Genomic DNA, 24,952 nt, shown 5'->3' on the forward strand with positions numbered 1-24,952 from the left:
GGGAAACACCATTCTAAACAGCACACCTGGGGAAACACTATTCTAAACAGCACACCTGGGGAAACACCATTCTAAACAGCACACCTGGGGAAACACCATTCTAAACAACACACCTGGGGAAACACCATTCTAAACAGCACACCTGGGGAAACACTATTCTAAACAGCACACCTGGGGAAACACCATTCTAAACAACACACCTGAGACAACACCATTCTAAACAGCACACCTGGGGAAACACCATTCTAAACAACACACCTGAGACAACACCATTCTAAACAGCACACCTGGGGAAACACCATTCTAAACAGCACACCTGCGGAAACACCATTCTAAACAGCACACCTGGGGAAACACCATTCTAAACAGCACACCTGGGGAAACACCATTCTAAACAGCACACCTGGGGAAACACCATTCTAAACAGCACACCTGGGGAAACACCATTCTAAACAACACACCTGAGACAACACAATTCTAAACAGCACACCTGGGGAAACACCATTCTAAACAGCACACCTGGGGAAACACCATTCTAAACAGCACACCTGGGGAAACACCATTCTAAACAACACACCTGAGACAACACCATTCTAAACAGCACACCTGGGGAAACACCATTCTAAACAGCACACCTGGGGAAACACCATTCTAAACAGCACACCTGGGGAAACACCATTCTAAACAGCACACCTGGGGAAACACCATTCTAAACAACACACCTGGGGAAACACCATTCTAAACAACACACCTGGGGAAACACCATTCTAAACAACACACCTGGGGAAACACCATTCTAAACAGCACACCTGCGGAAACACCATTCTAAACAGCACACCTGGGGAAACACCATTCTAAACAGCACACCTGGGGAAACACAATTCTAAACAGCACACCTGGGGAAACACCATTCTAAACAGCACACCTGGGGAAACACCATTCTAAACAACACACCTGAGACAACACCATTCTAAACAGCACACCTGGGGAAACACCATTCTAAACAGCACACCTGGGGAAACACCATTCTAAACAGCACACCTGGGGAAACACCATTCTAAACAACACACCTGAGACAACACCATTCTAAACAGCACACCTGGGGAAACACCATTCTAAACAGCACACCTGGGGAAACACCATTCTAAACAGCACACCTGGGGAAACACCATTCTAAACAGCACACCTGGGGAAACACCATTCTAAACAACACACCTGGGGAAACACCATTCTAAACAACACACCTGGGGAAACACCATTCTAAACAACACACCTGGGGAAACACCATTCTAAACAGCACACCTGATGGCGGTTCCATATGTGATCAAAATCTCTATTAGAAACTTAAAGGGGGAATCTAAAGATGCAACAACTCTGATGGCTTGCTAATATGACCAGGATTGTGCCTTTGGCTTCTGGACAACGAAAGAAAGTTGAAATGAAAACCAATTGAACAGGAGAGAAATTACATAGTGGTGGGTCCAATAGAACAGGAGAGAGATGACATAGTGGTGAGTCTAATAGAACAGGAGAGAGATGACATAGTGGTGGATCTAATAGAACAGGAGAGAGATGACATAGTGGTGGGTCCAATAGAACAGGAGAGAGATGACATAGTGGTGAGTCTAATAGAACAGGAGAGAGATAACATAGTGGTGGATCTAATAGAACAGGAGAGAGATGACATAGTGGTGGATCCAATAGAACAGGAGAGAGATGACATAGTGGTGGATCTAATAGAACAGGAGAGAGATGACATAGTGGTGGATCCAATAGAACAGGAGAGAGATGACATAGTGGTTGGTCCAATAGAACAGGAGAGAGATGACATAGTGGTGAGTCTAATAGAACAGGAGAGAGATGACATAGTGGTGGATCCAATAGAACAGGAGAGAGATGACATAGTGGTGGGTCTAATAGAACAGGAGAGAGATGACATAGTGGTGGATCTAATAGAACAGGAGAGAGATGACATAGTGGTGAGTCTAATAGAACAGGAGAGAGATGACATAGTGGTGGATCTAATAGAACAGGAGAGAGATGACATAGTGGTGGATCTAATAGAACAGGAGAGAGATGACATAGTGGTGGGTCCAATAGAACAGGAGAGAGATGACATAGTGGTGAGTCTAATAGAACAGGAGAGAGATGACATAGTGGTGGATCTAATAGAACAGGAGAGAGATGACATAGTGGTGGATCCAATAGAACAGGAGAGAGATGACATAGTGGTGGATCTAATAGAACAGGAGAGAGATGACATAGTGGTGGATCCAATAGAACAGGAGAGAGATGACATAGTGGTTGGTCCAATAGAACAGGAGAGAGATGACATAGTGGTGGGTCCAATGGAACAGGAGAGAGATGACATAGTGGTGGGTCCAATAGAACAGGAGAGAGATGACATAGTGGTGGGTCCTATATAACAGGAGAGAGATGACATAGTGGTTGGTCCAATAGAACAGGAGAGAGATGACATAGTGGTGGGTCCAATAGAACAGGAGAGAGATGACATAGTGGTGGGTCCAATGGAACAGGAGAGAGATGACATAGTGGTGGGTCCAATAGAACAGGAGAGAGATGACATAGTGGTGGGTCCTATATAACAGGAGAGAGATGACATAGTGGTTGGTCCAATAGAATAGGAGAGAGATGACATAGTGGTGGATCTAATAGAACAGGAGAGAGATGACATAGTGGTGGGTCCAATAGGGAGGTAAATGGAAATAAAATGCCCAAAACTATATAATTACTCCTCTATATTCATAAATAAAATCATTCTAAATACTTCACAAGAAAGCATGACTTAGAAAGCATGACTTAGAAAGCATGACTTAGAAAGCATGACTTAGCCACAAAGGAATCGAGGATCATTAGCTTGTCTTTTTAAATCACAAGCTGGTAGGCCTTTGACCAGTTGGGAAGCATGGCAACAGGCCTAGCTGATTACTGAGCTGCGGCCGTCAGGGAAAAACATCTCAAATGTGTGTGAAGATATAGACCAGTCTCTCTCTCCAGACTGGCTCAGCAGGGCAAGGGTGTGTGGTGAAGATATAGACCAGTCTCTCTCTCCAGAATGCCTCAGCAGGGCAGGGGTGTGTGGTGAAGATATAGACCAGTCTCTCTCCAGAATGCCTCAGCAGGACAAGGGTGTGTGGTGAAGATATAGACCAGTATTTCTCCAGACTGGCTCAGCAGGGCAAGGGTGTGTGGTGATGATATAGACCAGTCTCTCTCCAGAATGGCTCAGCAGGGCAGGGGTGTGTGGTGAAGATATAGACCAGTCTCTCTCTCCAGAATGCCTCAGCAGGGCAGGGGTGTGTGGTGAAGATATAGACCAGTATTTCTCCAGACTGGCTCAGCAGGGCAAGGGTGTGTGGTGATGATATAGACCAGTCTCTCTCCAGACTGGCTCAGCAGGGCAGGGGTGTGTGGTGATGATATAGACCAGTCTCTCTCCAGACTTGCTCAGCAGGGCAAGGGTGTGTGGTGAAGATATAGACCAGTCTCTCTCTCCAGAATGCCTCAGCAGGGCAAGGTTGTGTGGTGAAGATATAGACCAGTCTCTCTCTCCAGAATGGCTCAGCAGGGCAAGGTTGTGTGGTGAAGATATAGACCAGTCTCTCTCTCCAGAATGGCTCAGCAGGGCAAGGTTGTGTGGTGAAGATACAGACCAGTCTCTCTCTCCAGAATGCCTCAGCAGGGCAAGGTTGTGTGGTGAAGATATAGACCAGTCTCTCTCTCCAGAATGGCTCAGCAGGGCATGGGTGTGTGGTGAAGATATAGACCAGTCTCTCTCTCCAGAATGGCTCAGCAGGGCAAGGGTGTGTGGTGAAGATATAGACCAGTCTCTCTCTCCAGAATGGCTCAGCAGGGCAAGGTTGTGTGGTGAAGATATAGACCAGTCTCTCTCTCCAGAATGGCTCAGCAGGGTAAGGTTGTGTGGTGAAGATATAGACCAGTCTCTCTCTCCAGAATGGCTCAGCAGGGCATGGGTGTGTGGTGAAGATATAGACCAGTCTCTCTCTCCAGAATGCCTCAGCAGGGCAAGGGTGTGTGGTGAAGATATAGACCAGTCTCTCTCTCCAGAATGCCTCAGCAGGGCAGGGGTGTGTGGTGAAGATATAGACCAGTCTCTCTCTCCAGAATGGCTCAGCAGGGTAGGGGTGTGTGGTGAAGATATAGACCAGTCTCTCTCTCCAGAATGCCTCAGCAGGGCAGGGGTGTGTGGTGAAGATATAGACCAGTCTCTCTCTCCAGAATGGCTCAGCAGGGCAGGGGTGTGTGGTAAAGATATAGACCAGTCTCTCTCCAGAATGGCTCAGCAGGGCAAGGTTGTGTGGTGAAGATACAGACCAGTCTCTCTCTCCAGAATGCCTCAGCAGGGCAAGGTTGTGTGGTGAAGATATAGACCAGTCTCTCTCTCCAGAATGGCTCAGCAGGGCATGGGTGTGTGGTGAAGATATAGACCAGTCTCTCTCTTCAGAATACCTCAGCAGGGCAAGGGTGTGTGGTGAAGATATAGACCACTCTCTCTCTCCAGAATGGCTCAGCAGGGCAAGGTTGTGTGGTGAAGATATAGACCACTCTCTCTCTCCAGAATGGCTCAGCAGGGTAAGGTTGTGTGGTGAAGATATAGACCAGTCTCTCTCTCCAGAATGGCTCAGCAGGGTAAGGTTGTGTGGTGAAGATATAGACCAGTCTCTCTCTCCAGAATGGCTCAGCAGGGCATGGGTGTGTGGTGAAGATATAGACCAGTCTCTCTCTCCAGAATGCCTCAGCAGGGCAAGGGTGTGTGGTGAAGATATAGACCAGTCTCTCTCTCCAGAATGCCTCAGCAGGGCAGGGGTGTGTGGTGAAGATATAGACCAGTCTCTCTCTCCAGAATGGCTCAGCAGGGCAGGGGTGTGTGGTAAAGATATAGACCAGTCTCTTTCCAGAATGGCTCAGCAGGGCAGGGGTGTGTGGTGAAGATATAGACCAGTCTCTCTCTCCAGAATGCCTCAGCAGGGCAGGGGTGTGTGGTAAAGATATAGACCAGTCTCTCTCCAGAATGCCTCAGCAGGGCAGGGGTGTGTGGTGAAGATATAGACCAGTCTCTCTCCAGACTGGCTCAGCTGTCTCCTGCCAGTTATTGCGCATTGTTTCATCATGTGAGTTGTTTGCCCTTTTGATTTGTATCAATTCTCCATTACATATGTCACCAGTATTAAATATACCGTTAATCCCGATCATTTGGTTACATTCATTTCATGCATGTATTAATCACAGTCATTGATTACCGTTCTCTTTCTCTGAGTGGAAATGTTGTTCACAACCAGATGCACTTGTGAGAAACAAGTTTTGGTTAATTTCAAAACCATAATTTATGAGATTTGTCAAATTGAGCAATGGACATGTGTCTGTTCTCTCTGTCCTGATAATGTTGATGGGGCATGTGTCTGGTCTCTCTGTCCTGATAATGTTGAAGGAGCATCTGTCTGGTCTCTGTCCTGATAATGTTGATGGAGCATGTGTCTGTTCTCTCTGTCCTGATAATGTTGAGGGAGCATGTGTCTGGTCTCTCTGTCCTGATAATGTTGAGGTAGCATGTGTCTGGTCTCTCTGTCCTGATAATGTTGAGGGAGCATGTGTCTGGTCTCTCTGTCCTGATAATGTTGAGGTAGCATGTGTCTGGTCTCTCTGTCCTGATAATGTTGAGGGAGCATGTGTCTGGTCTCTGTCCTGATAATGTTGAGGGAGCATGTGTCTGGTCTCTCTGTCCTGATAATGTTGATGGAGCATGTGTCTGGTCTCTCTGTCCTGATAATGTTGATGGAGCATGTGTCTGGTCTCTCTGCCCAGATAATGTTGAGGGAGCACGCACGCCTGAGCATGCTGCCCAGAAATGTAGAAAAGTTAACATTTTTTAAGATACATTACAAATGATAATATATTAAAAAATATATTTCCTGACAGTATGCTATTTGAAAAATATTTCCAACAATCTCCCCTTCGACAATCACCAGTCTTCGGTGTGAAAGAGTAATGGAAGTTAAAGGCTTGCTGCTGTCACCCCCTGATCTGTTTCACCTGTCCTCGTTATTGTCTCCACCCCCTGTGTATTTATCCATGTGTTTCCGGTCTCGCTGTACCAGTGTAATGGAAGTTATAGGCTTGCTGCTGCATTGGCCTACGGGCTATGAGTTCCATGCGCTCATTTCTTAAATTGTAAGGTTTCCCCGCCTATGAAGTCTTTATATAAAAAATAATTGCCTCCATGTTTCCATGGTTGTATTTTGCCAATAGGCTACTTTGAAGCAAGGTAAGACATGTCTCATAATATGAAATAAAACATACCGGTTTCAAACAATTAAGTCTGTTTTCTAAATGTGTACTGCCTCCAGCTCACATTGTAAAGTGGTGGGTGACGAGGCAATAGCCGTTTGCCTGGACTTGAATGGTGAACGAGGAAGTGCTCCATCTATTACCAGTTGAGAAAAAAAAACACTCAAAGCACTTTCTGATACAAAACAGTTTTTAACACGCGATTTGCATTTAGAATTGTTGAGCAACGATTAGTCTTTTTAAAAGTACCTGTTTTACTCCAGCAACAACAAGTTGAAGAGCAATCACGTGTGATTAGTTGTGTTGGATAAATAAGATACATGATTTGTATTATTTAAATGTACCCTTATTTAACTATTTGACTAAAGAAAATACACACACGCCAATTAAAAGCCACTAAATTATTAAAAAGATAGTAGAGGAGGGTAGAGGATAGTAGAGGAGGACAGAGGATAGTAGAGGATAGTAGAGGAGGGTAGAGGATAGTAGAGGAGGGCAGAGGATAGTAGAGGATAGTAGAGGATGGTAGAGGAGGGTAGAGGAGGGTAGAGGATAGTAGAGGAGGGTAGAGGATAGTAGAGGAGGGTAGAGGACGGTAGAGGATAGTAGAGGAGGGTAGAGGATAGTAGAGGAGGGTAGAGGATAGTAGAGGAGGGTAGAGGATAGTAGAGGAGGGTAGAGGACAGTAGAGGAGGGTAGAGGACAGTAGAGGAGGGTAGAGGATAGTAGAGGAGGGTAGAGGATAGTAGAGGAGGGTAGAGGATAGTAGAGGATAGTAGAGGATAGTAGAGGAGGGTAGAGGATAGTAGAGGAGGGTAGAGGACAGTAGAGGACGGTAGAGGAGGGTAGAGCATAGTAGAGGAGGGTAGAGGATAGTAGAGGAGGGCAGAGGATAGTAGAGGATAGTAGAGGAGAGTAGAGGATAGTAGAGGATAGTAGAGGAGGGTAGAGGATAGTAGAGGAGGGCAGAGGATAGTAGAGTATAGTAGAGGATAGTAGAGGAGGGTAGAGGATAGTAGAGGATAGTAGAGGAGGGTAGAGGAGGGTAGAGGGTAGTAGAGGAGGGTAGAGGATAGTAGAGGAGGGTAGAGGATAGTAGAGGAGGGTAGAGGATAGTAGAGGAGGGCAGAGGATAGTAGAGGATAGTAGAGGAGGGTAGAGGATAGTAGAGGATAGCAGAGGATAGTAGAGGAGGGCAGAGGATAGTAGAGGAGGGCAGAGGATAGTAGAGGATAGTAGAGAATAGTAGAGGAGGGTAGAGGATAGTAGAGGAGGGTAGAGGATAGTAGAGGAGGGTAGAGGACAGTAGAGGAGGGTAGAGGATAGTAGAGGAGGGTAGAGGATAGTAGAGGAGGGCAGAGGATAGTAGAGGATAGTAGAGGAGGGTAGAGGATAGTAGAGGATGTAGAGGAGGGTAGAGGATAGTAGAGGAGGGTAGAGGATAGTAGAGGAGGGTAGAGGATAGTAGAGGAGGGCAGAGGATAGTAGAGGATAGTAGAGGAGGGTAGAAGATAGTTGAGGATAGTAGAGGAGGGTAGAGGATAGTAGAGGAGGGCAGAGGATAGTAGAGGATAGTAGAGGAGGGTAGAGGATAGTAGAGGATAGTAGAGGAGGGTAGAGGATAGTAGAGGTGGGTAGAGGACAGTAGAGGAGGGTAGAGGAGGGTAGAGGATAGTAGAGGATAGTAGAGGAGGGTAGAGGATAGTAGAGGATAGTAGAGGATAGTAGAGGAGGGTAGAGGATAGTAGATTATAGTAGAGGATAGTAGAGGAGGGTAGAGGATAGTAGGGGATAGTAGAGGAGGGCAGAGGATAGTAGAGGACAGTAGAGGACAGTAGAGGATGGTAGAGGAGGGTAGAGGATAGTAGAGGATAGTAGAGGAGGGTAGAGGATAGTACAGGAGAGCAGAGGATAGTAGAGTAGGGTAGAGGATAGCAGAGAAGGGTAGACGATATTAGAGGAGGGCAGAGGATAGTAGGGGATAGTAGAGGAGGGCAGAGGATAGTAGAGGACAGTAGAGGACAGTAGAGGATAGTAGAGGATAGTAGAGGAGGGTAGAGGATAGTAGAGGAGGGTAGAGGATAGTAGAGGAGGGTAGAGGATAGTAGAGGAGGGTAGAGGATGGTAGAGGAGGGTAGAGGAGGGTAGAGGAGGGTAGAGGATAGTAGAGGAGGGTAGAGGATAGTAGAGGAGGGTAGAGGATAGTAGAGGAGGGTAGAGGACAGTAGAGGAGGGCAGAGGATAGTAGAGGATAGTAGAGGATGTAGAGGAGGGTAGAGGATAGTAGAGGAGGGTAGAGGATAGTAGAGGAGGGTAGAGGAGGGTAGAGGATAGTAGAGGATAGTAGAGGAGGGTAGAGGATAGTAGAGGATAGTAGAGGATAGTAGAGGAGGGTAGAGGATAGTAGATTATAGTAGAGGATAGTAGAGGAGGGTAGAGGATAGTAGAGGCGGGTAGAGGACAGTAGAGGAGGGTAGAGGAGGGTAGAGGATAGTAGAGGATAGTAGAGGAGGGTAGAGGATAGTAGAGGATAGTAGAGGATAGTAGAGGAGGGTAGAGGATAGTAGATTATAGTAGAGGATAGTAGAGGAGGGTAGAGGATAGTAGGGGATAGTAGAGGAGGGCAGAGGATAGTAGAGGACAGTAGAGGACAGTAGAGGATGGTAGAGGAGGGTAGAGGATAGTAGAGGATAGTAGAGGAGGGTAGAGGATAGTACAGGAGAGCAGAGGATAGTAGAGTAGGGTAGAGGATAGCAGAGAAGGGTAGACGATATTAGAGGAGGGCAGAGGATAGTAGGGGATAGTAGAGGAGGGCAGAGGATAGTAGAGGACAGTAGAGGACAGTAGAGGACAGTAGAGGATAGTAGAGGATAGTAGAGGAGGGTAGAGGATAGTAGAGGAGGGTAGAGGATAGTAGAGGAGGGTAGAGGATAGTAGAGGAGGGTAGAGGATGGTAGAGGAGGGTAGAGGAGGGTAGAGGAGGGTAGAGGATAGTAGAGGAGGGTAGAGGATAGTAGAGGAGGGTAGAGGATAGTAGAGGAGGGTAGAGGACAGTAGAGGAGGGCAGAGGATAGTAGAGGATAGTAGAGGATGTAGAGGAGGGTAGAGGATAGTAGAGGAGGGTAGAGGATAGTAGAGGAGGGTAGAGGAGGGTAGAGGAGGGTAGAGGATAGTAGAGGAGGGTAGAGGATAGTTGAGGAGGGCAGAGGATAGTAGAGGATAATAGAGGATGTAGAGGAGGGTAGAGGATAGTAGAGGAGGGTAGAGGATAGTAGAGGAGGGTAGAGGATAGTAGAGGAGGGCAGAGGATAGTAGAGGATAGTAGAGGATAGTAGAGGAGGGTAGATGATAGTAGAGGATAGTAGAGGATAGTAGAGGAGGGTAGAGGATAGTACAGTAGATCAGAGGATAGTAGAGGATAGTAGAGGAGGGTAGACGATATTAGAGGAGGGCAGATGGTAGAAGAGGAGGGTGGGGATTCATGAGGATATTAGAGGATATTAGAGGATATTAGAGGAGGGTAGAGGATAGTAGAGTATAGTAGAGGATATTAGAGGAGGGTAGAGGATAGTACAGGATATTAGAGGAGGGTGGAGGATAGTAGAGGATATTAGAGGATAGTAGAGGAGGGCCGAGTATAGTAGAGGATATTAGAGGAGGGTATAGGATAGTAGAGGATATTAGAGGAGGGTAGAGGATAGTAGAGGATATTAGAGGAGGGTAGAGGATAGTAGAGGATAGTAAAGGAGGGCAGAGGATAGTAGAGGAGGGCATAGGATAGTAGAGTATAGTAGAGGATATTAGAGGAGGGTAGAGGATAGTAGAGGATAGTAGAGGATATTAGAGGAGGATAGAGGATAGTAGAGGATATTAGAGGAGGGTAGAGGATAGTAGAGTATAGTAGAGGAGGGTAGAAGATAGTAGAGGATATTAGAGGAGGGCAGAGGATAGTAGAGGAGGGCAGAGGATAGTAGAGGAGGGCAGAGGATAGTAGAGGAGGGCAGAGGATAGTAGAGGAGGGCAGAGGATAGTAGAGGAGGGCAGAGGATAGTAGAGGAGGGCAGAGGATAGTAGAGGATAGTAGAGGAGGGTAGAGGATAGTAGAGGAGGGTAAAGGATAGTAGAGGATAGTAGAGGAGGGTAGAGGATAGTAGAGGATAGTAGAGGAGGTTAGAGGATAGTAGAAGATAGTAGAGGAGGGTAGAAGGGACACACTAAGTGCTTAGCACTTCTGAAGAATACTGGCCATAATTTGAAAACTGAGTGGAGAATCTGTAAAAATGTTGTCAGTCAGATGTCCACCAGTGGGTGGTCTCTAAAACACAGGGCGCCAAATGGTCGGCAGACGAATGGTAGAGCAACATTAGGTGTGGTGCATGTGGTCCTGCTTTGCTGATTTCAAAAAAGCTTTTGACTGAATTTGGCATATGAGGGTCTGCAATATAAATTGATGGAAAGTGGTGTAAGGGGAAAAACATACAACACTATAAAATCCATGTACACAAACAAAAAGTGTGAGGTATAAATTGTCAAAAAACACATTTCTTTCCACAGGGCTGTGGGGTGAGACAGGGAATCAACATATACAGTTGAAGTCAGAAGTTTACATACACCATAGCCAAATACATTTCAACTCAGTTTTTCACAATTCCTGACATTTAATCCTTGTAAAAATTACCTGTCTTAAGGTCAGTTAGATCACCACTTTATTTTAAGACTGAAATGTCAGAATAATAGTAGAGAGAATGATTTATTTCAGATGTGATTTCTTTCATCACATTCCCAGTGGGTAAGGAGTTTACATACACTCAATTAGTATTTGGTAGCATTGCCTTTAAATTGCTTAACTTGGGTCAAACATTTCAGGTAGCCTTCCACAAGCTTCCCACAATAAGTTGGGTGAATTTTGGCCCATTCCTCCTGACAGAGCTGGTGTAACTGAGTCTGGTTTGTAGGCCTCCTTGCTCGCACACACTTTTTCAGTTCTGCCCACAAATTTTCTATAGGATTGAGGTCAGGGCTTTGTGATGGCCACTCCAATACCTTGACATTGTTGTCCTTAAGCCATTTTGCCACAACTTTGGAAGTATGCTTGGGGGTCATTGTTCATTTGGAAGACCCATTTATGACCAAGCTTCAACTTCCTGACTGATGTCTTGAGATGTTGCTTCAATATATCCGCATAATTGTCCTCCTTCATGATGCCATATATTTTGTGAAGTGCACCAGTTCATCCTGCAGCAAAGCACAACCACAACATGATGCTGCCACCCCCACAACATGATGTTGACACCCCCGTGCTTCACGGTTGGGATGGTGTTCTTCTGCTTGCAAGCCTCCCCTTTTTCCTCCAAACATAACGATGGTCATTATGGCCAAACAGTACTATTATTGTTTCATCAGACCAGAGGACATTTCTCCAAAAAGTACAGTCTTTGTCCTCATGTGCAGTTGCAAACCTTAGTGTGGTTTTTTTATGGCGGTTTTGAGCTGTGGTTTCTTCCTTGCTGAGCAGCCTTTCAGGTTATGTCGATATAGGACTCATTTTACTGTGGATATAGATACTTTTGTACCTGTTTCCTACAGCATCTTCATAAGGTCCTTTACTGTTGTTCTGGGATTGATTTACACTTTTCGCACCAAAGTACGTTCATCTCTAGGAGACAGAACGTGTCTCCTTCCTGAGCGGTATGATGACTGCGTGGTCCCATGGTGTTTATACTTGCGTACTATTGTTTGTACAGATGAACGTGGTACCTTCAGGCTTTTGGAAATTGCTCCCAAGGATGAACCAGAACTGTGGAGGTCTACAGTTTTTTTTCCTGAGGTCTTGGCTGATTTATTTTGATTTTCCTATGATGTCAATCAAAGAGGCACTGAGTTTGAAGGTAGGCCTTGAAATACATCCACACCTCCAATTGACTCAAATGATGTCAATTAGCCTATCAGAAGCTTCTAAAGCCATGACATCATTTTCTGGAATTTTCCAAGCTGTTTAAAGGCACAGTCAACTTAGTGTATGTAAACTTCTGACCCACTGGAATTGTAATACAGTGAATTATAAGTGAAATAATCTGTCTGTAAACAATTGTTGGAAAAAGGACTTGTGTCATGCACAAAGTAGATGTCCTAACAGACTTGCATAATCTATAGTTAGTTAACAAGAAATTTGTGGGGTGGTTGAAAAATTAGTTTTAATGACTCCAAACTAAGTGATTGTAAACTTCCGAATTCATCTGTATATGAACAAATTGGCAAGGGCACAAGAACAGTCTGCAGCACCTGGCCTCACCCTACTAGAATCTGAAGTTAAATGTCTGGTGCTTCTGCCACCAACCAAGCAGGGCCTACAGCAGCACCTAGATCTTCAGCACAGGTTTTGTCAGACCTGGGCCCTGACAGACCTGGGCCCTGACAGACCTTGGCCCTGACAGCCCTGGGCCCTGACAGTACATTTCAGTAAGACCAAAATAATGGTGTTCCAAATAAGGTCCAGTTGCCAGGACCACAAATATCAATTCTATCTAGACACCGCACACAAAAAAAACGATACATACCTCGGCCTAAACATCAGCGCCAAAGATAACTTCCACAAAGCTGTGAACGATCTGAGAGACAGGGCAAGAAGGGCCTTCTATGCCATCAAAGGGAACATAAAATTTGACATACCAATTAGGATCTGGCTAAAAAAGGAATATTAATTTATATATTTTTTTCTCCCCAATTTGGTATCCAATTCGTAGTTACAGTCTTGTCTCATCGCTACAACTCCCGTAAGAGAGAGAGAGAGAGAGAGAGAGGAGCTGCAGTCTCAACTTTTTCAGGTTGAGGGGAGGACAAAGACAAGAGGACAGACAATAGGCAGAGGAGTATCGAGAGAAAAGGAGAGAGGGAGGACAGAGAAGATGGGGTGAGGAAGGGGGAGAGAAACAGGAAGTACTCATACCTCTTTGGGAGACAGGACAGAGATGTAGTCCTCGTAGATCATGCGTGCCTTCTCCTCCACTGTGTTCTTGTTCATCTCCTGTTTGAGGTCTTCACAGGCCAGCCAGAACAACATGTTCTCCTCGCTGTACTCAGTCCTTAAGAACTCTCTGAACACGTTCCGACCTGCAGGATTCTTCATCAGCTTGTCGAACGACTGGGACCAAACGCTAATCTCCTCTAATGTTGGTTTGGTGCTGAGAGATGGAGGGACATAGAGAGAGAGGTTAAACGACTGGGACCAGACACTATTCTCCTATAATGTTGGTTTGGTGCTGAGAGAGAGAGAGAGAGAGAGAGAGAGAGAGAGAGAGAGAGAGAGAGATATGACCCTTTAGGGTGTAGAGGTTAGGGTGTAGGGGTGTAGAGGTTAGGGTTTAGCATGTAGAGGTTAGGGTGTAGGGGTTATGTTGTAGAAGTTAGGGGTTAGGGTGTAGGGGTTAGGGTGTAGAGGTTATGTTGTAGAAGTTAGGGGTTAGGGTGTAGGGGTTAGGGTGTAGAGGTTATGTTGTAGAAGTTAGGGTGTAGGGGTCAGGGTGTAGGGGTCAGGGTGTAGGGGTCAGGGTGTAGGGGTTAGGGTGTAGGGGTTAGTGTGTAGGAGTCAGGGTGTAGAGGTTAGGGTGTAGGGGTTAGGGTGTAGGGGTTAGGGTGTAGGGGTTAGGGTGTAGGGGTTAGTGTGTAGGAGTCAGGGTGTAGAGGTCAGGGTGTAGGGGTTAGGGTGTAGGGGTCAGGGTGTAGGGGTTATGGTGTAGGGGTTAGGGTGTAGGGGTCAGGGTGTAGGGGTTAGGGTGTAGGGGTTAGGGTGTAGGGGTTAGGGTGTAGGGGTCAGGGTGTAGGGGTTAGGGTGTAGGGGCTAGGGTGTAGGGGCTAGGGTGTAGGGGTCTCACCTAGGTTCACAGTTTGATATGGTCTCCAGATGCGTCTCCAGGGATTTCCTCCTTCTGTCCTCTTCATTCCTAACAGTGAAACTGCAAGGTGGTGAAACTACATCACAGCACTTTCACATAGACACACAGACACTCACTCACTCACTCACTCACTCACTCACTCACTCGCCCACTCACTCACTCACTCACTCACTCACTCACTCGCCCACTCACTCACTCGCCCACTCACTCACTCATCCACTCACTCACTCACTCACTCACTCGCTCACTCACTCACTCACTCACTCACTCACTCACTCGCTCACTCACTCACTCACTCGCCCACTCACTCACTCGCCCGCTCACACACTCACTCACTCGCTCACTCACTCACTCACTCACTCACTCACTCGCTCACTCACTCACTCGCCCACTCACTCACTCGCCCACTCACTCACTCGCCCACTCACTCACTCGCCCACTCACTCACTCGCCCGCTCGCTCGCTCACTCACTCACACACTCACTCACTCGCTCACTCGCTCACTCACTCACTCGCTCACTCACTCACTCACTCACTCACTCACTCGCTCACGCACTCACTCACTCGCCCACTCACTCACTCGCCCGCTCGCTCGCTCACTCACTCACACACTCACTCACTCGCTCACTCACTCACTCACTCGCCCACTCACTCACTCACTCGCCCACTCACTCACTCACTCACTCGCCCACTCACTCACTCACTCGCCCACTCACTCACTCGCTCACTCACTCACTCACTCACTCACTCACTCACTCACTCACTCACTCACTCACTCACTCGCCCACTCACTCACTCACTCACTCACTCACTCACTCGCTCACTCACTCACTCACTCACTCGCCCACTCACTCACTCGTCCACTCACTCACTCGTCCACTCACTCACTCGCCCACTCACTCACTCGTCCACTCACTCACTCGTCCACTCACTCGTCCACTCACTCACTCACTCGCCCACTCACTCACTCGCCCACTCACTCACTCACTCACTCACTCACTCACTCGCCCACTCACTCACTCGTCCACTCACTCACTCGTCCACTCACTCGCTCACTCACTCACTCACTCACTCGCCCACTCACTCACTCGCCCACTCACTCACTCACTCGCCCACTCACTCACTCACTCGCCCACTCACTCACTCACTCACTCACTCACTCGCCCACTCACTCACTCACTCACTCACTCACTCACTCACTCACTCACACAGGGTTGGGGAGTAATGGATTAAATGTAATATATTGTAATCAGATAACAGATATTTTGGAAAAACTAGATTATTACTTCTAGGATTACTTTAAAATTCAGAAAGGTTGTTTGCTATGTCTTTCAGTGATCTTTGACACTTTCTGTTTTCTTAATAACACCACAAGGCAGACATCACTACGATGACACACCAAATGTGTTTGATGGATCGCGTGGAAAGAGCAGGAATAGGCTTTTGTAGGCTACAGTCCAAGCTAGATCTTCCCAAGGTGTGACTGCCAAAGGTGTGACTGCCAAAGGTGTGACTGCCAAAGGTGTGACTGCCAAAGGTGTGACTGCCAAAGGTGTGACTACCAAAGGTGTGACTACCAAAGGTGTGACTGCCAAAGGTGTGACTGCCAAAGGTGTGAATGCCAAAGGTGTGACTGCCAAAGTTGTGACTGCCAAAGGTGTGACTGCACACTTTTGATAGACTAAAACAGCTGCATATTATCAAAACATCAAAGTGTCACAACAACAACAACAACAACAATAGGCCTATAGCAAATGCAGCATATGTCATTCTGTCACGCCCTGATCTGTTTCAACTATTTTTGTGATTGTCTTCACCCACCCCCAGGTGTCACCTGTTCTCCCCATTAGTCCCCGGTGTATTTATCCCTGTGTTTCCTGTCTCTCTGTGCCAGTGTATTTATCCCTGTGTTTCCTGTCTCTCTGTACCAGTGTATTTATCCCTGTGTTCCTGTCTCTCTGTGCCAGTGTATTTATCCCTGTGTTTCCTGTCTCTCTGTACCAGTGTATTTATCCCTGTGTTTCCTGTCTCTCTGTACCAGTGTATTTATCCCTGTGTTTCCTGTCTCTCTGTGCCAGTGTATTTATCCCTGTGTTTCCTGTCTCTCTGTGCCAGTGTATTTATCCCTGTGTTTCCTGTCTCTCTGTGCCAGTGTATTTATCCCTGTGTTTCCTGTCTCTCTGTACCAGTTCATCTTGTTCTCCCCATTAGTCCCCGGAGTATTTATCCCTGTGTTTCCTGTCTCTCTGTACCAGTGTATTTATCCCTGTGTTTCCTGTCTCTCTGTGCCAGTGTATTTATCCCTGTGTTTCCTGTCTCTCTGTGCCAGTGTATTTATCCCTGTGTTTCCTGTCTCTCTGTACCAGTGTATTTATCCCTGTGTTTCCTGTCTCTCTGTACCAGTGTATTTATCCCTGTGTTTCCTGTCTCTCTGTACCAGTGTATTTATCCCTGTGTTTCCTGTCTCTCTGTGCCAGTTCGTCTTGTTTTGCCAAGTCAACCCGCGTTTTTTCCTAGATCCCAGTCTCTGATTTTTTCCTAGATCCCAGTCTCTGATTTTTTCCTAGATCCCAGTCTCTGATTTTTTCCTAGATCCCAGTCTCTGATTTTTTCCTAGATCCCAGTCTCTGATTTTTCCTAGCCCTCCTGGTTTTGACACTTGCCTGTCCTGGCGCCGAACCCGCCTGCCTGACCACTCTGCCTGTCCTGACCTCGAGCCTGCCTATCCCCTGGTACTGTTTGGACTCTGACCTGGTTTATGAACTCTCACATGTCCCCGACCTGCCTTTTGCCTCCCCAATTTTGGTATAATAAATATCAGAGCTCAACCATCTGCCTCCTTTGTCTGCATTAGGGTCTCACCTTGTGCCCATAAAGCATTCATTTTTCACATGCAAAAAGCACTTTTCAGTAGTGCTTAAAGCATGCCATTCCGAAAGCAGCATTTATTTTTCAACTCAATGAGCCCGATCAGTCGTCCATGACAACCAAATCATAAACAACAGATTAGGCTAATTAGTCCTTCGTTTTTGGGTTACGCTCCGGTAGAATCATTTGGCTAATCTATATTTCCATATTTCCAAGTCCGATTCTTGAAGATCAAGGCTGACTGTAAATCTGACAGACTTTGGTTTTGAATGTAAATACGGTACATAACGTATATAACCAACAGTACCAGTTAAAAGTTTGGACAAACATTTGTTTTTACTATTTTCTACATTGTAGAATAATGGTGAAGACATCAAATCTATGAAATAACACATATGAAATCATGTCATAACAAAACAAAAATGTTAAACAAATCAAAATATATTTTTGTAGCCACCCTTTGCCTTGATGACAGTTTTGCACGCTCTTGACATTCTCTCAACCAGCTTCACCTGGAATGCTTTTCCAACAGTCTTGAAGGAGTTCCTACATATGCTGAGCACTTGCTGGCTGCTTTTCCTTCACTCTGCAGTCCAACTCATCCCAAACCATCTCAATTGGGTTGAGGTTGGGTGATTGTGGAAGCCAGGTCATCTGATGCAGCACTCCATCACTCTCCTTCTTGGTCAAATAGCCCTTACACAGCCTGGAGGTGTGTTGGGTCATTGTCCTTTTGAAAAACAAATGATAGTCCCAGTAAGCACAAACCAGATGGGATGGCGTATCACTGCAGAATGCTTTGGTAGCAATGCTGGTTAAGTGTGTCTTGAATTCTAAATAAATCACTTACAGTGTCACCAGCAAAGCACCCCCACACCATCACACCTCCTCCTCCATGCTTCATGGTGGGAACCACACGAGGAGATCATCCGTTCACCTAATCTGCGTCTCACAAAGACAGGGCTGTTGGAACCAAAAATCTCAAATTTGTATTTATCAGACCAAAGGACAGATTTCCACCGATCTAATGTCCATTGCTCGTTTTTCGTTGGCCCAAGCAAGTCTCTTCTTATTATTGGTGACCTTGAGAGTAAGATGGCTGCCGTTTTACAGGCTCCTTACCAAATGTCCTATTTTGCAAGTTTTTTTCGTTGCTGCTACCGAAAATAACTTCTGTACATCAGAACAGCGATTACTTACCTCGAACTCGACCAAGATTTTTTATTTAACGAGTCCGACGCAAAGTGTATCCTGCTATCTCTGGAACGGGCCCGAATCCCCCGTCCATTGCGTGAAGAAAAGACAGAAAAGGGGGGCGGAGGTCGGGAATTCTGAGAATTTGTAGGCGAGTGAATAAACTTCCACTACCATCTGTTCTATTGGCCAACGTTCAAAAACAAAACGGATGATATACGATCAAGACGATCCTACCAACGGGAAAAAAGAAAAAAAAAATGAATGATCTTATCTTATCCTATCTTATATTATTATTAAATAATTATTATTGTTGTTTAAAACCGAGTCGTGGCTGAACGACAACATGGATAATATAGAGCTGGCGGGATTTTCCATGCACCGGCAGAACAGAGCAGCTACGTCTGGTAAGACGAGGGGTGGGGGTGTGTGTCTATTTGTCAATAACAGCTGGTGCGCGATGTCTAATATTAAAGAAGTCTCGAGGTATTGCTCGCCTGAGGTAGAGTATCTCATGATAATCTGTAGACCACACTATCTACCAAGAGAGTTCTCATCTATATTATTCGTAGCAGTCTATTTACCACCACAGACCGATGCTGATACTAGGAACGCACTCAACCAGCTGTATAAGGCAATAAGCAAACAAGAAAATGCTCCTAATGGCCTGGGGACTTTAATGCAGGTCAACTTAAATCCGTTTTACCTCATTTCTACCAGCATGTAACATGTTCAAAGCTCTGCCTCTCCCTCCATTTGGCAAATCTGACCATAATTCTATCCACCTGATTCCTGCTTACAAGCAAAAATTAAAGCAGGAGGTACCAGTGACTCTCTCAATACGGAAGTGGTCAGATGATGCGGATGCTACGCTACAGGACTGTTTTGCTAGCACAGACTGGAATAGGTTCAGGGATTTATCCAATGGCATGGAGGAGTATACCACCTCAGTCATCGGCTTCTTCAATAAGTGCATCGATGATGTCGTCCCCAAAGTGGCCATACACATATATCCCAACCAGAAGCCATAGATTACAGGCAACATCCGCATCGAGCTAAAGGCTAGAGCTGCCGCTTTCAAGGAGCGGGACACTAATCCGGAAGCGTATAAGAAATCCAGCTATGCCCTAAGACGCCCCATCAAACAGGCAACTCGATTACAGACTACAAAGGGAATGCTGCATTCATTGTAGCTGAGGATTTTAACAAGGCTAATCTGAAAACAAGACTCCCTAAATTGTATCAGCATATCGAATGCGCAACCAGGGCTGGTAAAACCTTGGATCATTGCTATCCTAACTTCCGCGATGCATATATGGCCCTCCCTCGCCCCCCCTTTCGGAAAAGCTGACCACGACTCCATTTTGTTGCTTCCTGCCTACAGACAGAAACTAAAACAAGAAGCTCCCGCGCTCAGGTCTGTTCAACGCTGGTCCGACCAATCTGATTCCACGCTTCAAGACTGCTTCCATCACGTGGATTGGGATATGTTCCGCATTGCGTCCAACAACAACATTGACGAATACGCTGATTCGGTGAGCAAGTTCATTAGAAAGTGCATTTATGATGTCGTATAGCAACGATTAAAACATTCCCAAACCAGAAACCGTGGATTGATGGCAGCATTCGCGTGAAACTGAAAGCGCAAACCACTGCTTTTAACCAGGGAAAGGTGACCGGAAACATGACCGAATACAAACAGTGTAGCTATTCCTTCCGCAAGGCAATCAAACAAGCTAAGCGTCAGTATAGAGACAAAGTAGAGTCACAATTCAACGGCTCAGACACAAGAGGTATGTGGCAGGTTCTACAGTCAATCACGGATTACAAAAAGAAAACCAGCCCCGTCATGGACCAGGATGTCTTGCTTCCAGACAGACTAAATAACTTTTTTGCCCGCTTTGAGGACAATACAGTGCATCTGACACGGCCCGCAACCAAAACCAGCGGACTCTCCTTCACTGCAGCCGATGTGAGGAAAACATTTAAACGTGTTAACCCTCGCAAGGCTGCAGGCCCAGACGGCATCCCCAGCCGCGTCCTCAGAGCATGCGCAGACCAGCTGGCTGGTGTGTTTACGGACATATTCAATAAATCCTTATCCCAGTCTGCTGTTCCCACATGCTTTAAGAGGGCCACCATTGTTCCTGTTCCCAAGAAAGCTAAGGTAACTGAGCTAAACGACTACCGCCTTGTAGCACTCCGTCATCATGAAGCGCTTTGAGAGACTAGTCAAGGACCCTATCACCTCCATGCTACCTGACACCCTAGACCCACTCCAATTTGCTTACCACCCAAATAGATCCACAGACGATGCAATCTCAACCACACTGCACACTGCCCTAACCCATCTGGACAAGAGGAATACCTATGTGAGAATGCTGTTCATCGACTACAGCTCGGCATTTAACACCATAGTGCCCTCCAAACTCGTCATCAAGCTCGAGACCCTGGGTCTCGACACCGACCTGTGCAACTGGGTACTGGACTTCCTGATGGGCTGCCCCCAGGTGGTCAAGGTAGGAAACAACATCTCCACCCCGCTGATCCTCAACACTGGGGCCCCACAAGGGTGCGTTCTGAGCCCTCTCCTGTACTCCCTGTTCACCCACGACTGCGTGGCCACGCACGCCTCCAACTCAATCATCAAGTTTGCGGACGACACTACAGTGGTAGGCTTGATTACCAACAACGACGAGACGGCCTACAGGGAGGAGGTGAGGGCCCTCGGAGTGTGGTGTCAGGAAAATAACCTCGCACTCAACGTCAACAAAACAAAGGAGATGATTGTGGACTTCAGGAAATAGCAGAGGGAGCACCCCCCTATCCACATCGATGGGACAGTAGTGGAGAGGGTAGTAAGTTTTAAGTTCCTCGGCGTACACATCACGGACAAACTGAATTGGTCCACCCACACAGACAGCGTCGTGAAGAAGGCGCAGCAGCGCCTCTTCAACCTCAGGAGGCTGAAGAAATTCGGCTTGTCACCAAAAGCACTCACAAACTTCTACAGATGCACAATCGAGAGCATCCTGTCGGGCCTGGTACAGCAACTGCTCCGCCCACAACCGTAAAGCTCTCCAGAGGGTAGTGAGGTCTGCACAACGCATCACCGGGGGCAAACTACCTGCCCTCCAGGATACCTACACCACCCGATGTCACAGGAAGGCCATAAAGATCATCAAGGACAACAACCACCCGAGCCACTGCCTGTTCACCCCGCTATCATCCAGAAGGCAAGGTCAGTACAGGTGCATCAAAGCAGGGACAGAGAGACTGAAAAACAGCTTCTATCTCAAGGCCATCAGACTGTTAAACAGCCACCACTAACATTGAGTGGCTGCTGCCAACACACTGACTCAACTCCAGCCACTTTAATAATGAGAATTGATGGAAATTGATGTCAAATATATCACTAGCACTTTAAACAATGCTACTTAATATAATGTTTACATACCCTACATTATTCATCTCATATGTATATGTATATACACTGTACCCTATATCATCTACTGCATCTTTATGTAATACATGTATTACTAGCCACTTTAAACTATGCCACTTTGTTTACATACCCTACATTACTCATCTCATTTGTATATACTATACTCGATACCATCTACTGCATCTTGCCTATACCGTTCTGTACCATCACTCATTCATATATCTTTATGTACATATTCTTTATCCCTTTACACTTATGTGTATAAGGTAGTAGTTTTGGAATTGTTAGGTTAGATTACTCATTGGTTATTACTGCATTGTCGGAACTAGAAGCACAAGTATTTCGCTACACATCTGCTAACCATGTGTATGTGACAAATACGTTTGATTTGATTTGAACCCAGCCACGAGCTGCCCAGTGAAGCAAGCCTACCAGACGAGCTAAATGCCTTTTATGCTAGCTTCGCGGCAAGCAACACTAAAGCATATATGAGAGCACCAGCTGTTCTGGACGACTGTGTGAGAACGCTCTTGATAGCTGATGTGAGCAAGACCTTTAAACAGGTCAACATTCACAAAGCCGTGGAGCAGATTACCAGGACATGTAATCAAAGCATGCGCGGACCAACTGTCAAATGTCTTCACTGACATTTTCAACCTCTCCCTGTTCCAAGTCTGTAATACCAACATGTTTCAAGTAGCCCAACATAGCCCCAAGGTAACCTGCCTAAATGATTACCGCACTGTAGCACTCACGTCGGTAACCATGAAGTGCTTTGAAAGGCTGGTCATGATTCACTTCAACAGCATCATCCCGGATACCCTAGACCCACTCCAATTTGCATACCGCCCAAACAGATCCACAGTTGATGTAATCTCACTCTCTATTGCACTGCACACTGCCCTTTCCCACCTGGACAAAAGGAACACCTACGTGAGAATGCTATTCATTGACTACAGCTCAGCGTTCAACACCATAGTGCCCACAAAGCTCATCACTAAGCTAAAGACCCGGGACTAAACACCTCCCTCTGCCGCCCCCAGGTGGTAAGGACTCATTAAGTTTGCTGACGACATAACAGTGGTAGGCCTGATTACCGACAACGATGAGACGGCCTATACGGAGTAGGTCAGAGACCTGGCAGTGTGGTGCCAGGACAACAACCTTTCCCTCAATGTGAGCAAGACAAAGGAGCTGATTGTGGACTACAGAAAAAGGCGGGTCGAACAGGCCCCCATTAACATCAATGGTAGTGGAGAGGGTCAACTTCCTTGGTGTCCACATCACCAACGAACTTTCATGGTCCAAACCAAGACAGTCATGAAGAGGGCACGGCAACACCCTTTCCCCCTTTAGGAGATTGAAAAGATTTGGCATGGGTCCCCAGATCCTCAAAAAGTTATACAGCTGCACCATCGAGAGCATCCTGACCGGTTGCATCACAGCCTGGTATGGCAACTGCTTGGCATCTGACCGTAAGGCGCTACAGAGAGTAGTGTGTATGACCCAGTACATCACTGGGGCCAAGCTTCCTGCCATCCAGGACCTACAGTGGGGAGAACATGTATTTGATACACTGCCGATTTTGCAGGTTTTCCTACTTACAAAGCATGTAGAGGTCTGTAATCTTTTTTATCACAGGTACACTTCAACTGTGAGAGACGGAATCTAAAAACAAAAATCCAGAAAATCACATTGTATGATTTTTAAGTAATTCATTTGCATTTTATTGCATGACATAAGTATTTGATACATCAGAAAAGCAGAACTTAATATTTGGTACAGAAACCTTTGTTTGCAATTACAGAGATCATACGTTTCCTGTAGTTCTTGACCAGGTTTGCACACACTGCAGCAGGGATTTTGGCCCACTCCTCCTTTTACCCCCAAGCCATAAGATTTCTGAACAATTAAACAAATGGCTACCCAGGCTATTAACATTGACGCCCTTCATTTTCTACACTGCTGCTACTCGCTGTTTATCTTTGCATAGTTACAACATAGTTGTAGTCAACTAACCTTTAACCTCGCACATTGACTCGGTACTGAAATAGCCTCATTATTGTTATTTTATTGTGTTAATTTGTTTACTTCAATTTATTTAGAAAATATTTTCTTAACTCTTTCTTGAACTGCATTGTTGGGCTTGAAAGTTTTTCACGGTAAATATTGTATTTGGTAAGTTTGATTTAATTGGGTTTAGTTGCAGCAATTCAACCTGATTCACGCAGTGTCCTCTGAACAGTTGATGTTGAGATGTTGTCTGTTACTTGAACTCTGTGAAGCATTTATTTGAGCTACAATCTGAGGCTGGTAATGAATTTATCTTATCTTCTAACTCAGGGTTTTCCTTTCCTGTGGAGGTCCTCATGAGAGTCAGTTTCATCATAGCGCTTGATGGTTTTTGCGACTGCACTTCAAGAAACTTTCAAAGTTATTGACATTTTAAGTATTGACTGACCTTCATGTCTTACAGTAATGATGGACTGTCATTTCTCTTTGCTTATTTGAGCTGTTCTTGCCATAATATGGACTTGGTCTATTGCCAAATAGGGCTGTCTTCTGTATATCCCCCCTACCTTGTCACAACACAACTGATTGGCTCAAATGCATTAAGAAGGAAAGAAATTCCACAAATTAACATTTAACAAGGCACACCTGTTAATTGAAATGTATTCCAGATGACTACCTCATGAAGCTGGTTGAGAGAATGCCAAGAGTGTGCAAAGCTGTCATCAAGGCAAAGGGTGGCAACTTTGAAGAATCTAAAATATATTTTGATTTAATTAACATTTTTTTGGTTGCTACATGATTCCATATGTGTTAGTTCATAGTTTTGATGTCTTCACTATTATACTACAATGTAGAAAATAGTAAAAATAAAGAAAACCTCTTGAATGAGTAGGTGTGTCCAAACCTTTGACTGGTACTGTATATAACCTATTACTACCTGCAGTGGAAAGCAAGGGGTTAGAAGAAGCCTACATAACCAACATCCATTCATGTCAACTCTAACATACAGTTGAAGTCGGAAGTTTACATAGACTTAGGTTGGAGTCATTAAAACTAGTTTTTCAACCACTCCACATATTTCTTGTTAACAAACTATAGTTTTGGCAAGTCGGTTAGGACATCTACTTTGTGCATGACACAAGTCATTTTTCCAACAATTGTTTACAGACAGATTATTTCACTTATAATTCACTGTATTACAATTCCAGTGGGT

General features: G+C 45.8%; 1 protein-coding gene across 4 annotated transcripts in view; it reads right to left on the reverse strand.

Annotated features, from left to right (window-relative positions):
- Positions 1-24,952, reverse strand: part of LOC118939596 (regulator of G protein signaling 20-like) — a 113,635-nt gene that overhangs the window by 8,225 nt on the left and 80,458 nt on the right. For 2 of the 4 annotated variants that reach the window (XM_036947817.2, XM_036947818.2), the window contains exons 4-5: positions 14,199-14,279; positions 13,274-13,508 (exon numbers count right to left, since the gene is read on the reverse strand). In XM_036947817.2, the coding sequence (XP_036803712.2) occupies positions 13,274-13,508; positions 14,199-14,279 (316 nt within the window). The remainder of the gene's footprint in view (positions 1-13,273; positions 13,509-14,198; positions 14,280-24,952) is intronic. The other 2 variants (XM_036947819.2, XM_090204021.1) reach the window with 1 other exon arrangement.

The sequence above is a fragment of the Oncorhynchus mykiss genome, chromosome 16 (genome assembly GCF_057628025.1).
Source record: "Oncorhynchus mykiss isolate SJ-2025 chromosome 16, ASM5762802v1, whole genome shotgun sequence".
NCBI classification, from domain to species: domain Eukaryota; kingdom Metazoa; phylum Chordata; class Actinopteri; order Salmoniformes; family Salmonidae; genus Oncorhynchus; species Oncorhynchus mykiss.